Below are 21,968 nucleotides of genomic sequence, written 5' to 3'. Positions count from 1 at the left end.
TCCCTCTCCTTTTTTTCTTCCTCCTGTTCACCTTCTCTTTCCTCCCTTCTGTTTTCTTCGAATAGATCCGTAGCGGGGGGTCGCAGGCCGGTGCAGTGCAGCTCATGGGATAGGGTAGGGTGTCGTCTCCGGCCAGGGAGCAGCGGAGCTCCGCGCGCTTCGGCCCCCGCGAGGAACAGAGGCGGCTACAGCGAGTAAGCTGCTGAGTGCGGACCTCAGCGCAGCACCAGTGACTAGTGAGCAACTCCAGCGAGCTTCGGGCGGCGAATCTTCGCGGGGGAGTCCACCGAGCTCTAGGCGGCTCCAGGTTCCAGCAAGCCCAGCCACATCGTCTCGGTGGCATGCGGCGCTCCATTTTTTCTTTTCTTTTTCATTATTTTTTTCTTGTTTCAAGGAAACATATCTGTAACTTTTTTGTAGTCATAATTTTTCTATCAATTTTTTCACACGTCAATTTTTTTCTGCACAACTTTTTTCAGTAGCAAGTATAATTCTGGAAAGTATGTTATGTATTAAAGTTTGTACTATAAATTTTTTTTCCATGGGACATTTTTTAAACTTTTTTCTCAAATAGTTTGAAAATACTTTTGCTTAACATATCGAAAAAAATACTTCATTTTTTCTATCAAAATATTTTTCTATTAAAATTTTCTTTTCAGGATTTTTTTGTTGCACAAACTTTTTCAATACCTCAATCGTAATTTTGTAATATAAATTTTTTTAGTATAAAAGTTTTTTTACTAATTTTTTGCACCCTTACATAGTGAATCCATCGAATAGCGCTAGTAGCTGGTTTCGGAAAATAGAATGTATGGGAACCGTGGATTAGCCACCAGGTGGGGTGGGTTGTCAGGTTGTCTGAAATCGACCGTACGGATAGGAAAAAACGGGCGACGGTAAATTAGAGAAGCCCTCTCGTGACACGCCAGTCCAGGGGCTGCTGGGACACGCCAGGGGATGCACGACAAAGCGTTCACACTCGCTCGTCAGGACACCTACTGCTGGACAGCGTGTTAATCCTCTCTGTCCGTGTCCCTGATGGAAGCACGGGAGCGTCAGCTCCGCGGCATTTTATCAGGGGCCATCGAGATTACAAATCCTTTTGTGCGGATGGGTGCCTGTTCGCGGGACGAATTTAATGAGCCTAACTAATCCTTCGCAACCAAGGTGATACCGTAAACGGCCGCTACTCACGGATTAATTACCCTCATCTGATTCGTCTCACAAATCAGTCCAACGATTGTGCAGTCAGTTTTACAACCCAATAGCTCTTTGCATTTTCCATTGTTGGTGATCCAAGCAACGCACCGTTATATTTTAAGGAGGAAGAGGAACAACCAAAAAAAAACATAGCGTTTGATCATCCAATGCTCAAGTACGTACTAGCTCGTATAATTCGGAATGCTTAGTTACTTCAGTTCAGCGAAAGCTCTTTTGTTTTACCTAGTAACATCTTAGTTTGTTCGTATGAACCTTCGCTTCTCCTTGTTATATGATTCTGCTGTGCTCCTGCCAGTTTTTCAAAAACATAAACGAGAGGAGGAGGGACGGTCATCATCTCCACAAAGAAAAAAGTGGCATTCCATCATCCAAATCTCAAGTACATGGCTCGTATAATTCCTTGTACAATTCCTTACTTGAGGCGCCAGGAATTAAACGCTTTCTTTTTTCTAGACTTTGCCGTGTCAGTCGACCTGAAGCTCTGGCTGAAATGCCATTAATGTTGCTTATCAAAGGGTCATGCTGGTAAGTAGCAACACGTGCTAGACACTAAGGGTCATGCATGCCTTGTCTTTGAAACGCGAGAACGTCTTCGACGTGTTGCAGCGCGGAGGGGGCATGCATCCTTGTCCTTGATGCATGAATCAATCTTTTGGAAACCAAAGTTTTAACCGGTAGGGGCCCAACCGTACCTCTCCTGCTGATTTGTTTGCCTAAAAAAAAGAATCGATTTTCTTTCCTTAATCCGGGGTTCGTTGGAGCCATGCCACAGAACCGGACAGGCCGAAGGATCCCATCCCTGTCGCGAGGCGCCGTGATGAGACGACCCCTCGGCCGGCCTCATCCAACCCAAACAGCTCAGGAGATAGGGGCGCCCCCGCCACACGTCGGCGCCCGCGCCTCCTGCCGCCGGCACCGGCACCCGCGCCGCCGAGCCTAGCGGAGCGGAGCGGAGCACGCCGCCCCCCCCGGCGGCCGCGGACGCGCCGCGGGCGTACACGACACCGGAAGAGGGGATGGCACGACTGCGCGAGGCCGAGGCGACGCAGAAGCAGCTGCGTTTCCGCGTGCGCGCGTCAACCCAGCCGCCTCCTTGATCCTTCCCTCCCCCGGGCCGGGCGAATTCTTCCTTCCCCTCTCCCCCACCCGCGCGCCGCAACAACCCCCACCGCGGACCAGACCGCGCCACCACCACGCGTCAGCGGCGACCGGTAAAACGAAACGTACTACGCCCCCGCGCCCCCGTCTCCTCTCCTCCTCGCTGCCACGCCTGCTGCTGGCTATAAAGCCTCTCCACTCCCCCCCGGTCTACTCCCAGACCAAACGCCACCGCGCCCCACCTCCGTCCCCGTCCTCCCCCGACTAGAGAGCCAGCGCAGAAACCGCCGCGTCACACACCCTCCGCCCGCTCCGCGCACAAGCGTTTCGTTGGAGAACCTGACCGCGCCGGGGCGCCATGCATAGCCCCAGCGCGGGCGCCGGCGGCGGCGCCGGGGACATCGTGGAGATGTCCTCGGCCGCCGCCTCGCCGCCGGCGCACGAGGGGCGGGACCGCGAGAGGGTGATCCCGCACAGCGGCCCGCTGAGCAAGAAGTCGGGGCCGCGGAAGAGCGCGCGCTTCGCCGAGTCCGTATCGGCGCCGCTCACCGCTCCCCCGCCGCGGGCCTCCTCCTCCCCCTCCGCCGACGACGACGACTACGTCGAGATCACCCTCGACGTGCGCGACGACTCGGTGGCGGTGCACAGCGTCAAGCCCGCCCACCACCACGGCGGCGCCGGCGCCGGCGCGGAAGACCCCGACGTGACGCTGCTGGCGCGGACGCTCGAGAGCCGGCGGTCGGCGTCCTCGGCCATCCGCAGCGCCTCGTCGCGGATCAAGCAGGTGTCGCAGGAGCTCCGCCGCCTCGCGTCCCTCAACCGCCGCGGCGGCGGCGGCGCGGCGGGGCGCGGCGGCCTCGACCGCTCCAAGTCCGCCGCGGCGCACGCGCTCAAGGGGCTCAAGTTCATCAGCCGGGCCGACGGCGCCAAGGGCTGGGACGCCGTCGAGGAGCGCTTCGACAAGCTCGACCGGGATGGGAAGCTCCAGAACGGCCTCCTCCCCCGCTCCATGTTCGGCCAGGTCATCGGGATGCGGGAGCCCGAGTTCGCCGGCGAGCTGTTCGACGCCCTCGCGCGCCGCCGCAACATCTCCGGCGAGTCCATCAGCAAGGCCGAGCTGCTCGAGTTCTGGGACCAGATCTCCGACACCAGCTTCGACGGCCGCCTCCAGACCTTCTTCGACATGTACGTTGAGTTGATTGAATTGATTGCTCGCTCGCTAGTAGCATCTGCGGCAGTAACCCCTCCCCTTAATTAGTTAATTAACTACCCTTCAAGCTCAAGCTTTCTCTCTCTGTCCCTCCCTAATGGCGCCGTCGGTTTCCCAACAGGGTGGACAAGGACGCGGACGGCAGGATCACCGAGGAGGAGGTCAAGGAGATCATCACGCTGAGCGCGTCGGCGAACAAGCTGTCCAAGATCCAGGACCAGTCGGAGGAGTACGCCCGGCTGATCATGGAGGAGCTGGACCCGGGCAACCTGGGCTACATCGACCTCTACAACCTGGAGATGCTGCTGCTGCAGGCGCCCAGCCAGTCGGTGCGCATCGGCACCACCAACAGCCGCAACCTGAGCCAGATGCTGAGCCAGAGCCTCCGCCCCACGCCGGAGCCCAACCCGGTGCGCCGCTGGAGCCGCCGCGCCGGCTACTTCCTCGAGGACAACTGGCGCCGCGTCTGGGTGCTCCTCCTCTGGCTCGCCGTCTGCGCCGCCCTCTTCTCCTGGAAGTTCGTCCAGTACCGCCGCCGCTACGTCTTCCACGTCATGGGCTACTGCGTGTGCGTCGCCAAGGGCGGCGCCGAGACGCTCAAGTTCAACATGGCGCTCATCCTCCTCCCCGTCTGCCGCAACACCATCACCTGGCTCCGCAACCGCTGCGGCGGCGCCGCGGCCCGCGTGGTCCCCTTCGACGACAACCTCAACTTCCACAAGGTGGTCGCCGTCGGGATCGTCGCCGGCGCGGGGCTCCACATCATCTCCCACCTGACCTGCGACTTCCCGCGGCTGCTCCACGCCACCGACGCCGAGTACGCGCCCCTCGCCAAGAACTTCGGCGAGACGCGGCCCCCCGACTACTGGTGGTTCGTGAAGGGCACCGAGGGGTGGACGGGGCTGGTGATGCTGGTGCTCATGGCGGCGGCGTTCACGCTGGCGACGCCGTGGTTCCGGCGCGGCCGGGTGCGGCTGCCCGGCCCGCTCCGGCGGCTGACGGGGTTCAACGCCTTCTGGTACTCGCACCACTGCTTCGTGGTGGTGTACGCGCTGCTGATCGTGCACGGGCACTACCTGTACCTGACGAAAGACTGGTACAAGAAGACGACGTGGATGTACCTGGCGGTGCCCATGGCGCTGTACGCGTGCGAGCGGCTGACGCGGGCGCTGCGGTCGAGCGTGCGGCCGGTGAGGATCCTGAAGGTGGCCGTGTACCCCGGGAACGTCCTGTCGCTGCACTTCTCCAAGCCGCCGGGGTTCCGGTACAAGAGCGGGCAGTACATCTTCGTCAACTGCGCCGCCGTGTCGCCGTTCCAGTGGCACCCCTTCTCCATCACGTCGGCGCCGCAGGACGAGTACGTGAGCGTGCACATCCGGACGCTGGGGGACTGGACGCGGGAGCTCAAGACCGTCTTCTCCAAGGTGTGCCGCCCGCCGGCCGAGGGCAAGAGCGGCCTGCTCCGGGCCGAGTACGACCGCGACGGCGGCGGCGCCATGGCCAACCCCAGGTGAGCGCCCATCTCTCTTCGAGTAGCGTGAGCGGAAAACGCACGTGGAGCGCCGTTGCCGCGTAGGGGTGGGTGGGGGTGGCTGTGGCTCGGATGTGGACGGGTCGGGTGAGGCCGCGCGCCGGAGCTGGGTCGGACCAGGTCGCCCCTTGCATTGGTGGCTCAGGGGGTCAGCAGGGAGGAGGGGGTTGGTGACTTGGTGGTGGCTCGATCACTGGCTGTGTGCGTGCCAGTGCCACCGCAGCTGGCCGATGCTTCTTCGTTCCTTTCCCCAGCTGGGGGTTCACACACGTCAACTGAGCAGCCACCTTCTCTGACCTCCGGAGTCCGGACCTTGGTGCCGAACGCTTTTTTTTCCCCTGGTCAGCAGAAACGCCGCCAAGTTTTGGCCGCGTGAGATCACCGCTCGCGTCACCGTCACACACACACACACACACGCACGCACGCACACACAGAGGCTCATCAGTCAGCAGCAGGGGTTCGTTCGTTTCGTTCCACATGCCAATGTGTCTACCTAGGTTCAGTTTCGTTCGGTTGGGGCCTGTGCGGGTGCTCAACTGCTCATCTTTGTCATCGAGTAGCAGTAGCAATGGTGGACTGGTGGTGGTGGTGGTCGCATGATTCGGCCGGCGCCAATGATGGGCTGGCTGAACGGCCAGGGCGGCGGCCGGTGATATTCCCGGCGGTGGAGGCCCTGTTCGTTCATGGGCATCTGCAAGGCGACGGCCAGTGGTTGGGGATTCCAAAAGCTGAAGGGTCTGCGGCGCCTATTCCTATTCCAATCCCTTTTTTTTTAAAAAAAAGCTCTTTTTATTTGAAACAAAGGTCAGGGGGCAAAGGACATTCATTCTCTGCTCAAGTCATGTCCCAGCTGTCTTGGCTTGTGAGAGTGGTTTAGTTAGCTTCTCCGACTAGTTTAATCCGGCACCGTTGACCCCCGGCTCTCCGACGAACAAACAACCCCACCTTTTGACGTTTTCGTTTCTCTTTACTTTTCACTGCGCCGTCCGAGTGCAAACAAGTGTTAATAGTAGTAGCTGCTAATTAATTCTAATCCATTTTGGAAACTGAGAATTAACGTTGCAGCCTGCACGCTGCTAGTTTTAACAAAAAATCGTTTTTTACTAATGAAAAAACGATTTTTTCCCTCGCAGCTTCCCGAAGGTGCTGATCGACGGGCCCTACGGCGCGCCGGCGCAGGACTACAAGCAGTACGACGTGGTGCTGCTGGTGGGGCTGGGCATCGGCGCCACGCCCATGATCTCCATCATCAAGGACATCATCAACAACATGAAGATGCTCGACGGCGACCTGGAGGCCGGCTCCGGCGCCGGCGGCGATGGGTCCGTGTCGGCGGCATCCTTCCGCACGCGGCGGGCCTACTTCTACTGGGTGACCCGGGAGCAGGGCTCCTTCGAGTGGTTCCGCGGCGTCATGGACGAGGTGGCCGAGACCGACAAGAAGGGCGTCATCGAGCTCCACAACTACTGCACCAGCGTCTACGAGGAGGGCGACGCCCGCTCCGCCCTCATCGCCATGCTCCAGCAGCTCAACCACGCCAAGCACGGCGTCGACGTCGTCTCCGGCACCCGCGTCCGGACCCACTTCGCCCGCCCCAACTGGCGCAACGTCTACAAGCGCATCGCCCTCAACCACCGCGACCAGCGCGTCGGTGAGTCACCATCCTCCATCCTCAAAAAATCTCTTTCTCTCTCTCTCTCTCTCCAACCCCGGCCATTCGTTGTCAACATGTTAGAAAGGGTAAAGCCGAGATCAGGAATGGTCAGAGTCGATCGCGCCGTAGTAAAAAGCTTCCTAGCTACTTTCCTAGTTAAAATTGCGGTTGTTGCATTGCATTGTTAGCTAGAGCTAGGGTCGGCGTCTCATGGCGGTGAAAAAGCTAAGGTAGGTTCTTCATGCCTCCACGCTTCTCCCACTCGATCGCGGTGAAAGGAGCACTCTACCGAACCTGATGCTTTGCTACCTAGCCAGGCATGAGCTAGGAGCGCAATGTGGCCGGCCTACCTTTCGTCGCCGGACCTAGCTGACAGGGACATTGTGTTATTATGCATGATCAGCACCACTGCACCTCAGAGTGTGTGGTGCTTGATGCGTTCAATTCAGACTTAGCTGCCATGGGGCTAGGATGGAAGTTGAATAGGGGACCTTGACAGCCTAGGGGCCAGCCAACCAGTCACTGTTGCTTGCCGATAGCCGCCACTACCAATAAGTAAATGATGAGGCAAACAAGAGTTTGCATTGCAGTGGCGATTGATCTGAGATTGAGTGACAGATTAGGGGCTAGCCAATCGCTGTAACATGCTGATAACTGCAATCACAAATAAAAAAAATCAATCTATTAGATAAAGATCAGTAGTCATGTAATGGACATCTAAAGTTCAGTTAAAAGACATGAGATTTTCTAACATATTCCCAAGAGTTCCTCCCACTGGTCCTCCCCTGCCTATCTCAGTCAAGTCAGGCGTGCCTGTCAGCTCAACCTTTACCTAAAAAGGGATAACACCAACAAGAGGGCCAGTCAGCATCCTAGTTAGTGCACGCAATAGTAATTCATTGTTTCATAATTGAATTTCTGGACCAACACTGATATCCTTGTTCTTGGATATTGCAGGAGTGTTCTACTGCGGTGCCCCGATGCTGACCAAGGAGCTGCGTGACCTCGCGCAGGATTTCTCGAGGAAAACCAACACAAAGTTCGATTTCCACAAGGAGAACTTCTAATTCATTTAGCCTCGACAAGTTTAGCGTATATATGGATGTAGAGAGAGGAAGTAGAACAAAGTAGGTATTGCTTGATTGTGACCGGCCAGTTGGGTCAAAATCCCATCAGTTTTTTGTTTACTTTAGAAGAACTAATAATACAAATGCCTTTGTAAGATCATCTGTGTGTGTGTGTGTGTGTCACTTAGACAGCTTGATCAAGCAGCATGATAAAGAGTTTGATGCCCTGATCATGTCAAAGGCATCAAAATGTCTGATCTGGCAGCATCAAGAAAGTTGAGCCAATGCACGAAAGAAAGAGCACACATTTTGTGGCTGCTATCAGCTGTGGTGGCTCTGCAGGCCACATATCTCTCATGTTGGAGCACCATCTATCTGGTGGGAAACAACCATGAACGGCCTCAACCAATAAGTAGCGCTAACATGTTAGGGTTCTAGAGGAGGATGAGCATGATTGCATACACCCTGGCCCACAGAGCAGCCAAGTACTAGTTACCTTTGCGTTTTGTTTTTGTCGGTACCGGTGACGTTACCGGTTGGTTGTTTATTTATGTGCCTTTTAGTCTTTTGTTTATCACATTGCATACTATGTACTATAGTTGGAATGCAAGAGTGCTGCATATGGCAAAATAATGCTTGTGCAGCTCTGCAAGTCATACAGATTCTTGAATAACAAAATTTGGTACTCTTTTTTCTGTGGTTCCAAATTCTCTCTGCAGTTTTTCTACCTGAAACTGCTTCAATTTGGGCAGCAAGTCTCAGAAGTTAAATATCCGGTTATTAAATTCAAACATAAAAAGGGTTAAGGTATCATGTTTGTCCAACGAAGTTGAGATTTTGAAGGGACAGCAAGATCTTCTTTGAATAAGAATTGTAAGTTAAGGATTATGCATGTTTGTTAAGGATTTATAAGAGTAATAAACTTCATAAAAGGTAAAATTTCAGCAGGGGGCTACGATCGTTTTCCTCTAGCTCTTAATATATATGTGCGCACAAGTCTGGAACATTGAGCAAAAAGAATTTAAAAGTACCATGCATCCATCTAAACCTGCAAGAAAGTTATGCAGGTTGACTATACAGGATACTTGCGTGATGAATTGTTTCTTGTTTTCACATCCATGAATGAATCATGCTTTGCAAAAATAATAAAACCCAGACAAAGACTAAGTGTGAGATTAATTATATAAATCATGCTGCATGACATACAAACTGATACACCTCTGTTTTTCCATGATCTTCTTGGAGAACCCTAATTTGTGAGTCAAATGGTCTTGATTTATATGATATTTCAATCAGAAAAGTGTGCTGTGGAACCATAAAGTGCAAAGGTGATGTGGCTTCAACGAAATTTCTGCCATATTAAGCTCTTGAATTGTCTTATCTTCTGTTGACGGATTCTTGGTCAGATAAGATCAGATCACACCACTGAATCAACTTGAAGATTATTTAATTGGTATGGTCCTTTCATCAAGTTTGTTAGAAAAGTTTTATAATCAATATTCCTAAATTGTTTCCTTGTAACAAGAAGAAAAACCATCAGGAAAGACGTTGCTGAAGAACTGACGTTTCAATATCCTAAAAAATTTGCAACAATGATGAAAAATCTAATCTCTAAAAGGATGGACCAACCAAGTCTGCTAAATCCAAAAGCAAACGCATAGCTCCACAAGTTTCTTTTACAACGGGTCACTATCAACAGCACACTTGTACTGCAATAGACCAGCAGAAAGGAATATCTGACAAGAACAGTAGGGATCCAATTCAAAACTGATCATCTAACAGGTCATTGAATTAGACTCCGTGGTGGAAATTTCTCGCAGGGCGCATCAATCATTACAATTTCAGTTACAAGAGCATCTTGCAAAGCAGCGTGTGAATATGGTAGGATTGGTCTGGTGCTGGGAGTCTACCTTAATCAGATGCAGGAGCTTTCAGTGTGAAAGAGAAGCCGTCAAAAAGAAAGAGATATCACCTTCCAGGAGCTGAGAGATAATGCTAAACAACAAAAGGCGTAGAGATCCACCGAGTAAAGCAAAAGGCAAAGGAAGGCTATACGGTCCAGGAATGCCAAACTTAGTGGTGATGATGAAATGAAGATGATGGCCATTGCATGACGCAATTTTCGCATCATCCAGGAACGACTGTGTAAATAAAAAGAAGAGATATCAGTTCAGAGAAAAAAAAAAGGAAGAGATGTCAGAGTTTGCAACATCAAGATCCTGCAGAGATAAGAGCAGAGAAGTCTCTGTTCTTAATTTATATGGTGCTCTGATAGTTCAGATTAAAGGCCAGGAGCCCAGAACTGTTATATAAATTAAGCAGCCACATCACAAAGCAGAATCCATTAATACGAAATGATCTCCAAATCTTCGATCAATTTTCATTCAAATTGTATCACTAATAAGTTAACACATTATCAGAATGTCCATGGCAAACCAGCAGTATTGTTGTCACTCAGTCCCATCTCTCCAAACTTCAACATTCTTGCCATCAGCCCCTCCAGCACATCTGAATCTGTCGTGAACATCCCATGGGTGATGCCAGCAACACCAGGGTTCTGGCTGTTGAGCACTGAAAACGTCGTCGAAGGACCAAAACCATAGTTGAAGATGTAGTGAACCAGACCACGGGGGAAGATGAACACCTCCCCCTCCCCCAGGGTCTTCTGGAACAGCTTACCCTTGGTGTCAAAGAAGCCGACCACCACGCTGCCACCATGGACAAACATCATCTCCGATGCCCGCGGGTGAGAGTGGGGGAGCACGACCCCACTGGGGGCGATGTCGGTGCGTGCCATGGCCAGACCCAGGGTGTTTAGCCCAGGGAACTCAGTGGCGGTGACCATGTTCACTGATGACCGGAACATGTTGTTCAGGTCTCCAGCATGGTTCAGCAGCAGGGTCTTGAAGTCGGAGGCCAAGATGGTGCTGGGATGCTTGCAGAGGAAACCATTCATGAACACCTTCCTCTCACCCTGAGCTGCCATGGGGCATACATCCTGCAGAGGAGGGCTATCTGACAGGACTTTTGGAGCATAGATGCCACCGAGAAGAAAGTAGGAACACAAGGGGACGAAGAGCTTCATCTCTTGTAACTTTTGGACATATGGAAGCAGAACATGGGTTAAATAGTGTGACGAGAAAGGAGTGAAACCAAAGTTTCTTCAAACTGTAAATATTGCTTGGAGTTCACTGCATGATTTGCTTTGGATTGTAGCAAAAGAGTACAGACAACTACGTGTAGTCACAGAGAATGTCACAGAAGCTGTCCTACATCCCAAAAAGCAAAAGCAGTTCTGAAATCAAATTCTGACCCAGAAGAATATCTGATCGCCTGTTTGGACATACATTGAGTTTCAATACAAGATACAGTCGAATATGCCAAATCTAAAACACCAGATTACTCTTGATAAACAACATATGAGCTTCTATGATTCACATTGCGGTATTATCCACCACAATAAGAGAAGCTCAAAGATAGAAACAAGAAGGCAGCATCTGTTAAACGCCCCCAAAAAATCATGGCATGAAACAGATAATATGCTTTCTGTAGTGATGCATCAATGTTGAAATTTAAGCCTTTAACTAGCATGACTGTAGCTAATTGATACTCTGTGGATGTCATTGCGAATACAGGGCCGCAACTGCCAATCACCTTCTCTTCCTAGTTTTCTCAGTGTTGGTATTTGTAGATGTTGGCGAAGCCAGCTTAGCATCACCGTTGGACTTTCCATCAGCAGGTGCACTCTTAATCTCATCAGGAATAGCAAGTGCAGAAGAATACTGCTTAATCCTCCAAGAAATCAGAATGCTGGACACAATGCCAATTGCTGGAAACAGGTAAGAGTAGATATGGGACTTCTTAGACCCTGTAGTGGAGGCCACTGCTGCACCAGCAAGGCTTACGATTGACACATTCTGTAGTATCATTGGTAAGCAGCCAATAATTGTGGGAAGGAGAAAATCTCTGAAAAATCCAACATCCGTGGCTGATAGAGCGTAGTTGATAATGTAGGAAGGCAAAGGCGAGAATCTAGCAAGCAATACGAATTTCCAGCCATCCCGCTCAACCCCTTTAACCACAACATGGAAGTACTTGTTCCTCTGTAGCCATTCCATTGCTGAAGTGAAATATCTGAAAACTGCCCTGAAGAAATTCAGAAAGATTGGTTAGGAAAGAGAGCTAGAACAGAAGATTAGTATGCAAACAAACAATACATGAAATGGAAACTGTGATCTATAACACAAAGCCTTGTCCACAGAAGCTGATAGAAAAATAATATCAATCCAGAATGTATAATCAGCCATATTAGCTGATGAACATCAACATAGAGTAGGCCACAGTGCAATTGCCACTAGTGATAAAAATCCCTGTACAGTACTTTTAATGGGTTAGAGTAATATATTGCAGTGTCTTCTGTCATACTGATTATTCTACTCCTATCGATGGCTGAGTTTCACGCAACAAATTATTATCTGAATTGAGCATTCTCAGTTATTCCAAAGCCAAAACGTCTAGAATATGATTTTGTTTATTTTTTTAGATGTCTACAAATCTATAGCCTATCACTATTTATGAACAACAACAAACAATATTCTGCATGGCACAAGCATGATCAAGACACCCTTTATGGAAAAACAGCCATTACCACGATTAAAAGATAAAACAGATAACAGGTTAATGACACAAGTTAGAAACTACGATCCCCAACTAAAAGGAGTTGTAAGGTTACTAAGAGTTATCTGTGTGCAGTCAATTTCATCTATCAATTTGTTTCTCATGACTTTATGCATCATTTGGGTAGCCCTGGGAAAGCTGTCTGGGTCAGGCAGCAATATCCAGCCCCAGGCGCTCAATATCCAGCCAGACAGCTTTCTTAGGGTCTCAACAACAGAAGTACAGGTAATGAACCTCAAGTTTAATAATTTATTTGCACTGTGTATTGCGTTATCATTACTAAAATAGGTCAATGCTGTTTTTCTTGAAAACAAGAAAATTAATCCAGGAGACAATGACCAAGGAGGTATAGCTCAATAGGTCTTTTGACATTGTACAAGTGCCAAGCACAGAACTAACATTACTTACACTGCACAATTGTTGCGTAGTTGCACTAAGCTATCATCAACCATCTGAGGGCATGAATAGCTGAGTCCATTATTTATGTAAAAGAAAACCCATTGCTATCTTTACATAAATGTTAACTCCTAATAAAGCACATGTGGTACCTAAAATAAATATGTTGTTCATTATGATACATAACTAGGTTGATGAGCCATGTATTCAAATGTTAGTATGAGTATGCATGGAGAAGTATAATGCATGAATATTATGTAAAAAGCAAGTATAATTTTTGAGGGCTCAAAGGGTAGTTTGTGGTCAATAAGCTGCACGCCACCTTTCTCATGTATGAATCAAGATGAAATAAATGAGCACTACCAAAAATATGGTAATCAGAAGTGGTGTTATCAGACATCAGAATTCATCAGGTGTAATAAGCAGTAGTAACTTATTACACAATCCGTGAGACAGTCTATTCTTTAGCCACTTTCTTGATCCAACCTACGCTCTTGCCCTCCCTCCTGATGTCAATTCAATCTATCCTCCCTCTCTTCGGTCTCAAGTTCAACTTACTTCCTTTCTGCTGCTCAAGGATTACCTTTCACGCCACATCAACTCACAAATGTTACCCAAATGCAGCACGACTGAGCAATTATAAGGGCCATGTACCAGAACACTACAATTCAGTATTCACTACTCTCGTCTAGAAACATCAAACAAGAAAACAAGTCATGCAGAAGGTAGCACCTAGATCTCACTAGTTACCTGGAAATCGTATCTATGTGACCCCAATTATGCACGACTGAACAATAATACAGAGCCAAATACTGCATAATTCCAAATTCAGTGGACGCAAGAAAGCGAACAAAATGGCAAACCAACAGAAAAAAGCTAATTTCTTTTTGTCTAGAACATCCCAAATCTACTTCTCTTCCAGCCAGTCCTCAATCCCCACGATCCGTGCCACGGACAAACAACTTTGAGATCGCGCGTTCAAAGCAACGGAATTCTCAGATCTCGACTCCTATGCACAGACAAAGCAGCCCGGAACGCGGCAGAGCGCAGACGCGAGGAGACCATAGGACAGGAGGAGAGGACGAGGAGGCGCGGAGACCTGCCGATCCAGAAGGAGATGGACGCCCCGAGGACCTTGGCTGAGAAGACGCAGGCGACGCCCGGCAGGAAGCCGAAGACGAGCGCGGCGCCGCCCTCGAAGAAGATGGCGTAGGGCGGGCAGAGCGCGAGCGTGAGCGCGTGCGCGGCGACGTAGGCCGGCGCCGCCCAGGGCCCCAGCGCGCCGCGGGCCTCGCGGAAGGCCGCCACCGCGGAGGCCCCGTCCCAGCCGTACCGCCGGCCCGCGCCCGCCGCCAGCGCCGCAGCCGCGAAGGCCGCCGCGCCGCGCGCCCACCCCCTGCCCCGCCGCGCCGCCATCCCCCCGGCCTTCCCGAGCACAATTTCGCTGGCCGCCTGGCCTGCTGGTGGAGTGGTGGCTGCTGCGTATACGCGACGAGCGAGACCGGGCCGGCGACGGCGTGCGGCGGAGGGAGATTGGCAGTTAAAGCCGGTTCTGACGTGGCGGAGGCGACGCGGGCGGTCGGATCTGGATCCTGCGGTTGGACGCCGTGCCACGCTGTGAGGAGAAGAATCCTTTTGCCCGGGGTGTTTGGTGGGACCGGGCTACCAGGCAGCACTAGTTGGAGGCTTGGAGCAGAGGCAGATTTGCGGCTTGTTCGGCTGGAAATAAAGGGATGGGCTGAGCAGCCAGCTCCAGTTTGGGCGTGGAGCAACTAGATGTTAATAGTACAGATATTTTTGAGCGTATTCGAATTCAATCTGGTCTGGAAGTGTTTTTATCCGTCTGTATCCGATTTCGAGTATCAATGATCCGTATCCGAATGCTCAAAAGTTATATTTTTATGATGTCGATATCCATTACAATCTTATCCGGCAAGAACTAACACTATCCGTATTCGACTCCGTATTCGAACACAAATATGAAAGCAAATACAATATCAATAATATCCGTTCGTATCCGATCCGTTTACATCTCTAGCCACGGCCCTAGACATGGTCCAACCCCCCCCCCCCCCCCCGCCTTAGTTTTCAATGGCTTTGTGATTAGAGATGCATTGCTTGAAATGATATATTTGCTCCCTTCAAGACAGAACAAAAGTGCTTCGTTTAGGAAAAATAAGGGAACGAGGAATGGGATCCTAGAACCATACTCTTTGTGACAGTGTTGAAGATATCGCATATATCAATAACATGAGCATGCGGATCAAAAAAACATGTGCATGAGGTGACTTCAGAATCTCTATTAATATTGAGCAAACCAGAATAAAGGTTTCAGAACCCATGCCAATTTCGCCATTGCCATTTCTTCTCAGGATTACAGTAAGTACAGACTATCTGTTCTTCTTGGGGCAGTCAGAGGATACAAGAACAATTGACTATGCAAATCCAAACAAGTTGTGAAACATGAGATTGGACTGGGTGAAATGGTATCTCTGCAACATAGTGAAGAACAGAAAGCAGAGTGAAAAAATCCAATGGTAAGTTCTTTTTTTTTGAATTTCTCCTCTGATCTGGCTAAAAGTAATAGCACTTGAATAGAGGAGATGACAAGAAGATCATTATTTCTTGACGAATGTAAAACAGGAGTTCAACTTGGTAAGCCTTCAATATTCACAATGCATATAAGCTTTTAGAAAGCAGTTCAAGATTGTGCTTGTACCTAATAATCCGAGAACCTCAAATATGTAATCAGAGCAATGTTTTCATGGATCAAAATTTGAAGTAGAGCACAAATATTTCCATCAGATGACAGGAAATGAAAGATCAAATCCAATGTCCCTATCTAAACTTCTAGGTAGTAGATAGCAGAGATCCTTTGACAGCCTCTAGAACAAGACAAACATTTTTTTTTGAAAGCACCCAGGAGCACTGGGGAGTCATGTAAGATTTCTGGACGCCCACGCTGACCAGACTCAACGTTGATGAGGCTGTCCGAGTAGTCTCGGAATGCGCCATACCGAGGACGCACACCACCACACACACCCAGCACACACGCACACAACCCCGGTACCTAGGGTGAGAAACGCGGAATCGATTCCTGGGAATCGAACCCGCGCTGGCTGCCCGCACACCTAGCTCGGTTCTCACAAGACAAACATTTAGGGACATATAATCATTCTGCATGTGCTCTGGTTCTACACATTTGATTGAACTCTGTCGATGTATGATGTAATTATGAGAGACTGCAAGGATTGAGCTGTAAATGTAACACAAGTAAAAAGAATAGGCAGAGGAAGGGGATCAACAGAAGACCCTAGATTTCTTAGAACCCTAATCCAAAATCCATCAATTAATCTCCAAAAAACTCTGATTTCTGAGCAACACAAGGTCAAAGGGGCGAAGGGCCCATTTTTTGCTAAAGTAAGGAGCAATGCTGCTGAAGAAAAAAAAAAGGAACAACAGTAACAAGTGAAGAAAAAGCACTGCAGAAATTTCCAAGATCGACAAGATGTTTAAAGGAAAATCTAAATTTCATTAGTGCAAATGACTTGAAGGTACTATGTCAAAAATTATAATTCTTTCCTCCAACTCTTAAACTATTGGAACTTAGTACCATTTCTTGCATACCTCCAGAATTGGTGCATTCATCTACTATGCAGGTGGTGTTTTCAAAACATTTTCAAGTTTCTCAAAACTATATGAATATGGTCTCATACAACTTTTTTTTATCTATGCCTAATAGTGGCTTATATATTTAGAATGTTCAAACAAAGACAATTTGTAGATTACTTAGTCGCAAAGAAATAGAAACTAATTGTCAGAATTGTCTGTTGGAGCATATCTAAGTAAAAACTTCAGATATCTCTAACTGGATAGAATATTCTCAAAGCACTATTATTTCTGTTAAACAAAAAAAGAAATATGCTAACCAATACAGTTCAAGGAACAGTATCGCTCTGAGTTCTGAGTAGGACTTCAAGAGAGAGTTGAAGCAAGTTTCTTCCAATTGCTAATAATAGGTTAACCCAATTTGCAATTGTCAACCAACGGTACTGCAAGTGGTTAGTGTTAGAAAAATTCAGTTTCCATGCGCGACCAATTTGTTTAGTCAAGCTCATACCCTCCTTGATGAAATCAAGGCATGGCTCGAGGAGTTGAGGTGGTCGAGCAGGTTCTCCTCCATGCCACGCAGCGGCACGGCCATCCGACCTGCAGGCTGCAGCTCATCCACAGCGCACTTTACGTCCCGCATCAGCGTCCCGGGGGCATGCAGGCATGCAGCCATAGGTACGGTGGAGCACTCTCCTTGCCGTCAGCGACACGGTGGACATCCTCCATCGGGTTTGCGAGGCCCGGGCACAGTAGTCAGTGATGAAGGAGATAGAGGTGGAGTTGACGAGTGACGACCGAGAGGACGTGGGTGAAAGTCGGGGTGGAGGATTCCGTGAGTGCGGCTGCCATTGACGTCACCGAGGTAGAGCCGCTCGTGGGAGAGGATCGGCATGGAGGCAGTGGAAGCAGGTCGGAGGGGTGGAAGGCGCCGAGGCCGATGCAGCCATGAACGCCATGCCCGCACATGTAGGTGACGCGCGGCCGCTCGCCGTCCTCGCTGCCGACAGTGACACGGCCAGCTACCGGTTCGAGTGCGTCGCAGCGGTGCACCTCCGCTTGTCGTGGCGTCGCCGCTGGTCGACACGCTGCGGGCCTCCCCAAGAAGCTCGCGCACCATCTCCACCACCGCAGCCCACTCCACTTCCTCTGCCTCTTCACGCGCGTCTTCCATCTCCATGCTCCGCTCCCGCTCTCCCTCTCGCTGACCTCACCGCTACGGACCTCCGCGCCGTCGCGGTTGGCTATGGGAGAGTTTTTTGCAAAAGCAGCTCACGGGGGATGGTTTTTAAAAATAACAGCGATATCAAATTTTCCCTTCTTCATATTGAATTAAACTTCAACACCAGGACCTATCTAAAAAATACAAGAACGCGATTCTTTATCATTTTGGACGTGCTGCACTGAGTTGTGATTTCTAATAAAGGGGAGGGTGGTTGTGACGGAACGCCAAATTAAATCTCTAATTAAGCGTAATGGCCGTCATTTGAGCACATCGGGCGCATTAGTTTAACAGCTTAATTTGGCGATCCTTTCTCAACCCACGGCCCGATCGAAACAACACCGGTAGTCCCACGCGAAGGTGAGCGCAGATGGTACAAGCACGACTCAATACTTGAAAATACAAGAGTTGTCACGACACGAAACATTTAGTTTTACAACCGAGTTCAAATACATAAATAATTTACAAGATTAACACTTACATAGACATGACTGAAGTCGAAAACAAAGATCCTACAACTATTCTAGCTTACATCAGTCCTGATCCATCCCGACCGGTCGGACCGGTTCACCCAACCGGTCGAACCGGTCGGCACCCGCTGCCAACTCCACCGGTCAGACCGGTCAGACCGGTCTACGCAAAACAGAAAGGCGGTACACTCAGCCCACAAGTGTACAACTCGACAGCACCTTAACCTAAGGGTCCCGCTCCTCGACCTGCCACCCCTCTGCATCCCGGCGGATGAACTTGATACAACAGGGGCAAAAGTCAACGTTTGGGTGTCCTAAAATAATAAATGTGGCAACAAACCCTGAGTATTCTAATACTCAGCAAGGCTTTCCCGACCAGTGGGTATAATTTAGCCCACATATCTAGACATGCAAGGCTTTTGGCTGGTGGTTATTTTTGCAGAAAGAGCGACTAAAATAGTTTCCTTACTTTCATTATTTTAGCTACAGGTTCTATATAAATGAACTCTCATCTAATATTTGCATAGACCCACTATAGCAATCATTGTGGTGCAAGCAAAAATAATTCAATGTACTCAATATTTTATATAAATATATATAACTCACATTCTAACATGTTGCTACGATGCAGCAAAGAGATCAAGGCCCTCATAACCGCGAGACACGGCGAATCGATCCGATTTAACCTTACAAGGTGGACCTAACCAACACGGCACGCATTTGCCCCGTCGGACTATACATGCCAACCATTCCCCTCCCTGCCTTGAACTACAGAACCACCCCACCTGCGTATAGTCAGCCAAGCCCTACGAGAGACCACCAAAAGTAAACACATGCATCCCGATTCTCCGCGGCCACTCGACTCGCCCTAAGGGGTGGGTAGAATTTCTGTACTTTCGAAGCAAGGCAGTACTCGGCTTACCGGTTTCGACTACCCCCTACTCCCGACATGCGGTTAGTACAATTCAATCCCCGATCAGCACTGCCGACAACGACCGGTCCTTAATCGACTCAGACGGGGCTAAGGCACCGAGGAACCCTGTCCTGCGGCCATACCTATACATCATCCCCGCCCAGTCTCACATCTCCATATCCATTTCAATACTCAAGTACTGTAACATAAGTAGACATAACCTATGTCTCGCGAGTAACTGGAAATTACTCGACTTCTATATATTCTATCTCTCGCGAGTGACAAGAAGTCACTCGACTTCTACAGCGAACTCTTAAGCATACCATTACTATCGTCCTATCATACTAGTATAAACTCAAGGAAACCTAGAGATCATGCAACTAGGGTTTAAACCAATTTCTATATGTAATGCACAAGTAATAGATATATATATAGATGTCATAATTTAAAATTAATAGGTTGTGCTCCGGGGCTTGCCTTGCGTCTGCTGCTCAACACTAGGGTGAGTTGGGTCTTGGGCCGACTCCCCGCGAACCTCCTCCTGCGGGGCTTGCCCCTGCGGCTCCTGTGGCTCCGCAACCACCTCGTATACGACCTCCTCCGCCGCGGCCGCTACACGTGTGCATATGCATATGATATGAGAAAATGCATGTGTGATTGCAAAAATTATATTTAACCTAATACCCAAAACAATTTCTAATTGATTACACTAACTACCCCAGACTGAACCCTTTCTGTCTCTGACACACTGGTCAGACCGGTCACTTCGACCAGTCAGACCGGTCCCACCCAGATCACAAGCTGGAGGCCATGTCGCGGTTAAACTAGTCCACCAAATTCCAAATACTTACCAGACCTAGGTTCAGGGATGCATAAAGGTGATCTTGACCAAAGGAAATCGACGAAATCCCTCTAAATGATGGATTTACTCAACCCTAGGTGATATACCTTATATGAGTACACTAACCTTCAAACTCTCATTCCCTTCTAGGCTTTAGTTCATGGATCTAACTAGAGGTATTTGACCAAAGGGATGCACTCATAACCACCTAGAAAAGGAGATCAACTCAACTCTCACTTGTTTACCTTAAAAGGGTTCCTCCCCCACGAAGAACTTGGATTCCACCTCACCCCGGGAAAGAGTTCATGCCAGGGACGATCCTTGACTCCGATTTGAAGCTTCCCACGCCTTGGATTTGATTTGGGGCGAGGGATTTGAGAGGGAGGGTTTGGGAGAGAGGGGAGGGCACGGGAGAGTGAGGGAGAGGGAGCTGGGCGAGAGAGACAGAGAGAGTGCGTGCTGTTGTGAGAGTGAGGGAGAGATTTAAATGCTGTGGGCCCAAAACCACCAACTCGGTTACCGGTCAGACCGGTCGCCCATACCGGTCAGACCGGTCGGGCCAGACTGACAAAGAGATTGCTAACTTATGGTTCCCTATTTAGGTCCGAAACTAATGACCTTAATTAGCTTAACTGCAGTGAATTAGTAGCTGAGTGTTACAGTGGTTTTGCAAAATATCCAAAGCTAGCTCAAAGCGACACGCATCCATTTTGTCCGCCGCTGCGAGGAGAGCAGCAAAGGGTAGTGGACTTTAATCAACCTGATTCTAGATTGGACATGCACCGACATGCATTGAGGAGGGATTTGTGTTTAATTAGGAACAACGGTGTCGTATTCTATGACAAAAACATTATGCAATCCCAATAAATGAAAGCATTTACTTAGCAATTCAAAGCCTCAAGTATTTAGGAATTCTAACATGCTTGATATACTGTGCTGTTTTTATGAGCAGCAGATTCATGTGTTTTGAGTTAGCTGGGACCACGTTGCGTGCGGGTTCCTGCTGCTAGTTTATTAGAATCGTCCAACATTATGTGTAGGTTCAGGTTAACATGCTAGCATCAATGAATATATAAGTGATGCCTATGGACCAAATTGTCTTTTATTATGTACTTATTTTGTATAGTGTCACGTTTTATCATTTTTGTTGTGCATTTAGGCATGGATTTGAGATTTTTTTTTTCGAATCGAGGATTTACCCCACCTCCATTAACCAAACGGAAATACCGGCAGTTTGTGAGGAATGTTGAGTACTCTATCCTGCTTGTGATGAGTGAATTGTCAACCGTGCGGTGTGATCGTGCGCTTGGTCTTTGGATTGCAGGTACACGGGCGTCGAGTGTCGACGGGGAGCTGCCGTGGAGGTGCTGTGGCCGATGGACCGTGCGGTGGACGGCGGTGAAGGGCAGCCGGGACCGGAGCTCGGACCAGGTGGCAGCTGTGGCGTCCACTCCTAGATCGAGGGCGCAAGCGGCGACGGAAGGCGGGTTTCTTGGTTTGCGCCACAAAACCAAGGAGGCGGACGGCGGTTGAAGACGCCAAGTCGTGGAGGCACGGGCGTCGACGGCGTCTAGGGCCTCGCTGCATGCAAGGAGGTGACGGGCGTCGGGCGGCGTCTAGGGCTGTCAGAAGGCCGAGGCGGGAACGGCATCTAGGGCCACGGCGTGGAGGCGGGAATCTTCCCGCGCGTGAGGTTTTGGTGGTTTTCTCAAAACCGGCCACCTACCCGGGTTTCGCGGACCCTCCAAAAGCGTGGACTGGATCTTCATCAAGACGACGGCATCGTGGAGAAGACTTCGTTCCGAAGAAAGAACCTCGGCCGTCGGATGAGATCGTGTACAGGGGGTGCTGCAGGCCAACCGGTCTGACCGGTCCCTGGCACCGGTCTGACCGGTCTAACCAACCAGTCTGACCAGTCCAGCATACCGGTCTGACCGGTCCCGCGGGTATAAATACCCCTTCACTTGTGTTAGGTTTAGTGCGGCTTGTGTATTTCGTCCGTGAATTGTGTTGTTCTCCAGGCCGCCGCCCCTGTGTTCCCCTCCCTCTGTTCCTCTCT

At 49.8% G+C, this 21,968-nt stretch overlaps 3 protein-coding genes across 3 annotated transcripts; 1 reads left to right on the top strand and 2 right to left on the bottom strand.

Annotated features, from left to right (window-relative positions):
- The first annotated feature begins 2,464 nt into the window (after positions 1–2,464).
- Positions 2,465–8,100, top strand: LOC120644592 (respiratory burst oxidase homolog protein B-like). Its single transcript, XM_039921240.1, has 4 exons — positions 2,465–3,504; positions 3,651–5,039; positions 6,194–6,711; positions 7,672–8,100. Exons 1-4 carry the CDS (start codon positions 2,678–2,680, stop codon positions 7,779–7,781), a joined length of 2,844 nt encoding a protein of 947 aa, XP_039777174.1. The 5' UTR covers positions 2,465–2,677; the 3' UTR covers positions 7,782–8,100.
- Positions 8,101–10,056: 1,956 nt separating this feature from the next.
- Positions 10,057–10,898, bottom strand: LOC120644591 (germin-like protein 11-1). Its single transcript, XM_039921239.1, has one exon. The coding sequence runs from the start codon at positions 10,864–10,866 to the stop codon at positions 10,198–10,200; it is 669 nt and encodes a 222-aa protein (XP_039777173.1). The 5' UTR covers positions 10,867–10,898; the 3' UTR covers positions 10,057–10,197.
- A 30-nt stretch (positions 10,899–10,928) lies between these two features.
- On the bottom strand, positions 10,929–14,380 carry LOC120644590. Its single transcript, XM_039921238.1, has 2 exons — positions 13,954–14,380; positions 10,929–11,927 (listed from the first exon to the last, which is right to left on the bottom strand). The coding sequence occupies exons 1-2, from the start codon at positions 14,268–14,270 to the stop codon at positions 11,432–11,434; spliced, it is 813 nt and encodes a 270-aa protein (XP_039777172.1). The 5' UTR covers positions 14,271–14,380; the 3' UTR covers positions 10,929–11,431.
- Between the last annotated feature and the right edge of the window lie 7,588 nt (positions 14,381–21,968).

The sequence above is a fragment of the Panicum virgatum genome, chromosome 8K (assembly GCF_016808335.1).
Source record: "Panicum virgatum strain AP13 chromosome 8K, P.virgatum_v5, whole genome shotgun sequence".
In the NCBI taxonomy this organism is placed as follows: domain Eukaryota; kingdom Viridiplantae; phylum Streptophyta; class Magnoliopsida; order Poales; family Poaceae; genus Panicum; species Panicum virgatum.
The sequence above is the reverse complement of the archived record's forward strand: the minus strand, read 5'-3'. Positions and strand labels throughout refer to the sequence as shown.

What these genes read in the sequence shown, in the direction of transcription:
- LOC120644592 (XM_039921240.1), top strand. Translation starts at nt 2,678, where the DNA reads ATGCATAGCCCCAGCGCGGGCGCCGGCGGCGGCGCCGGGGACATCGTG. An exon ending in GGCGCCATGGCCAACCCCAG is followed by an intron (nt 5,040 to 6,193) that starts GTGAGCGCCCAT and finishes TTTCCCTCGCAG; the next exon opens with CTTCCCGAAGGTGCTGATCG. An exon ending in CCACCGCGACCAGCGCGTCG is followed by an intron (nt 6,712 to 7,671) that starts GTGAGTCACCAT and finishes TGGATATTGCAG; the next exon opens with GAGTGTTCTACTGCGGTGCC.
- LOC120644591 (XM_039921239.1), bottom strand. Translation starts at nt 10,866, where the DNA reads ATGAAGCTCTTCGTCCCCTTGTGTTCCTACTTTCTTCTCGGTGGCATC.
- LOC120644590 (XM_039921238.1), bottom strand. Translation starts at nt 14,270, where the DNA reads ATGGCGGCGCGGCGGGGCAGGGGGTGGGCGCGCGGCGCGGCGGCCTTC. An exon ending in ATCTCCTTCTGGATCGGCAG is followed by an intron (nt 11,928 to 13,953) that starts GTCTCCGCGCCT and finishes GAATTTCTTCAG; the next exon opens with GGCAGTTTTCAGATATTTCA.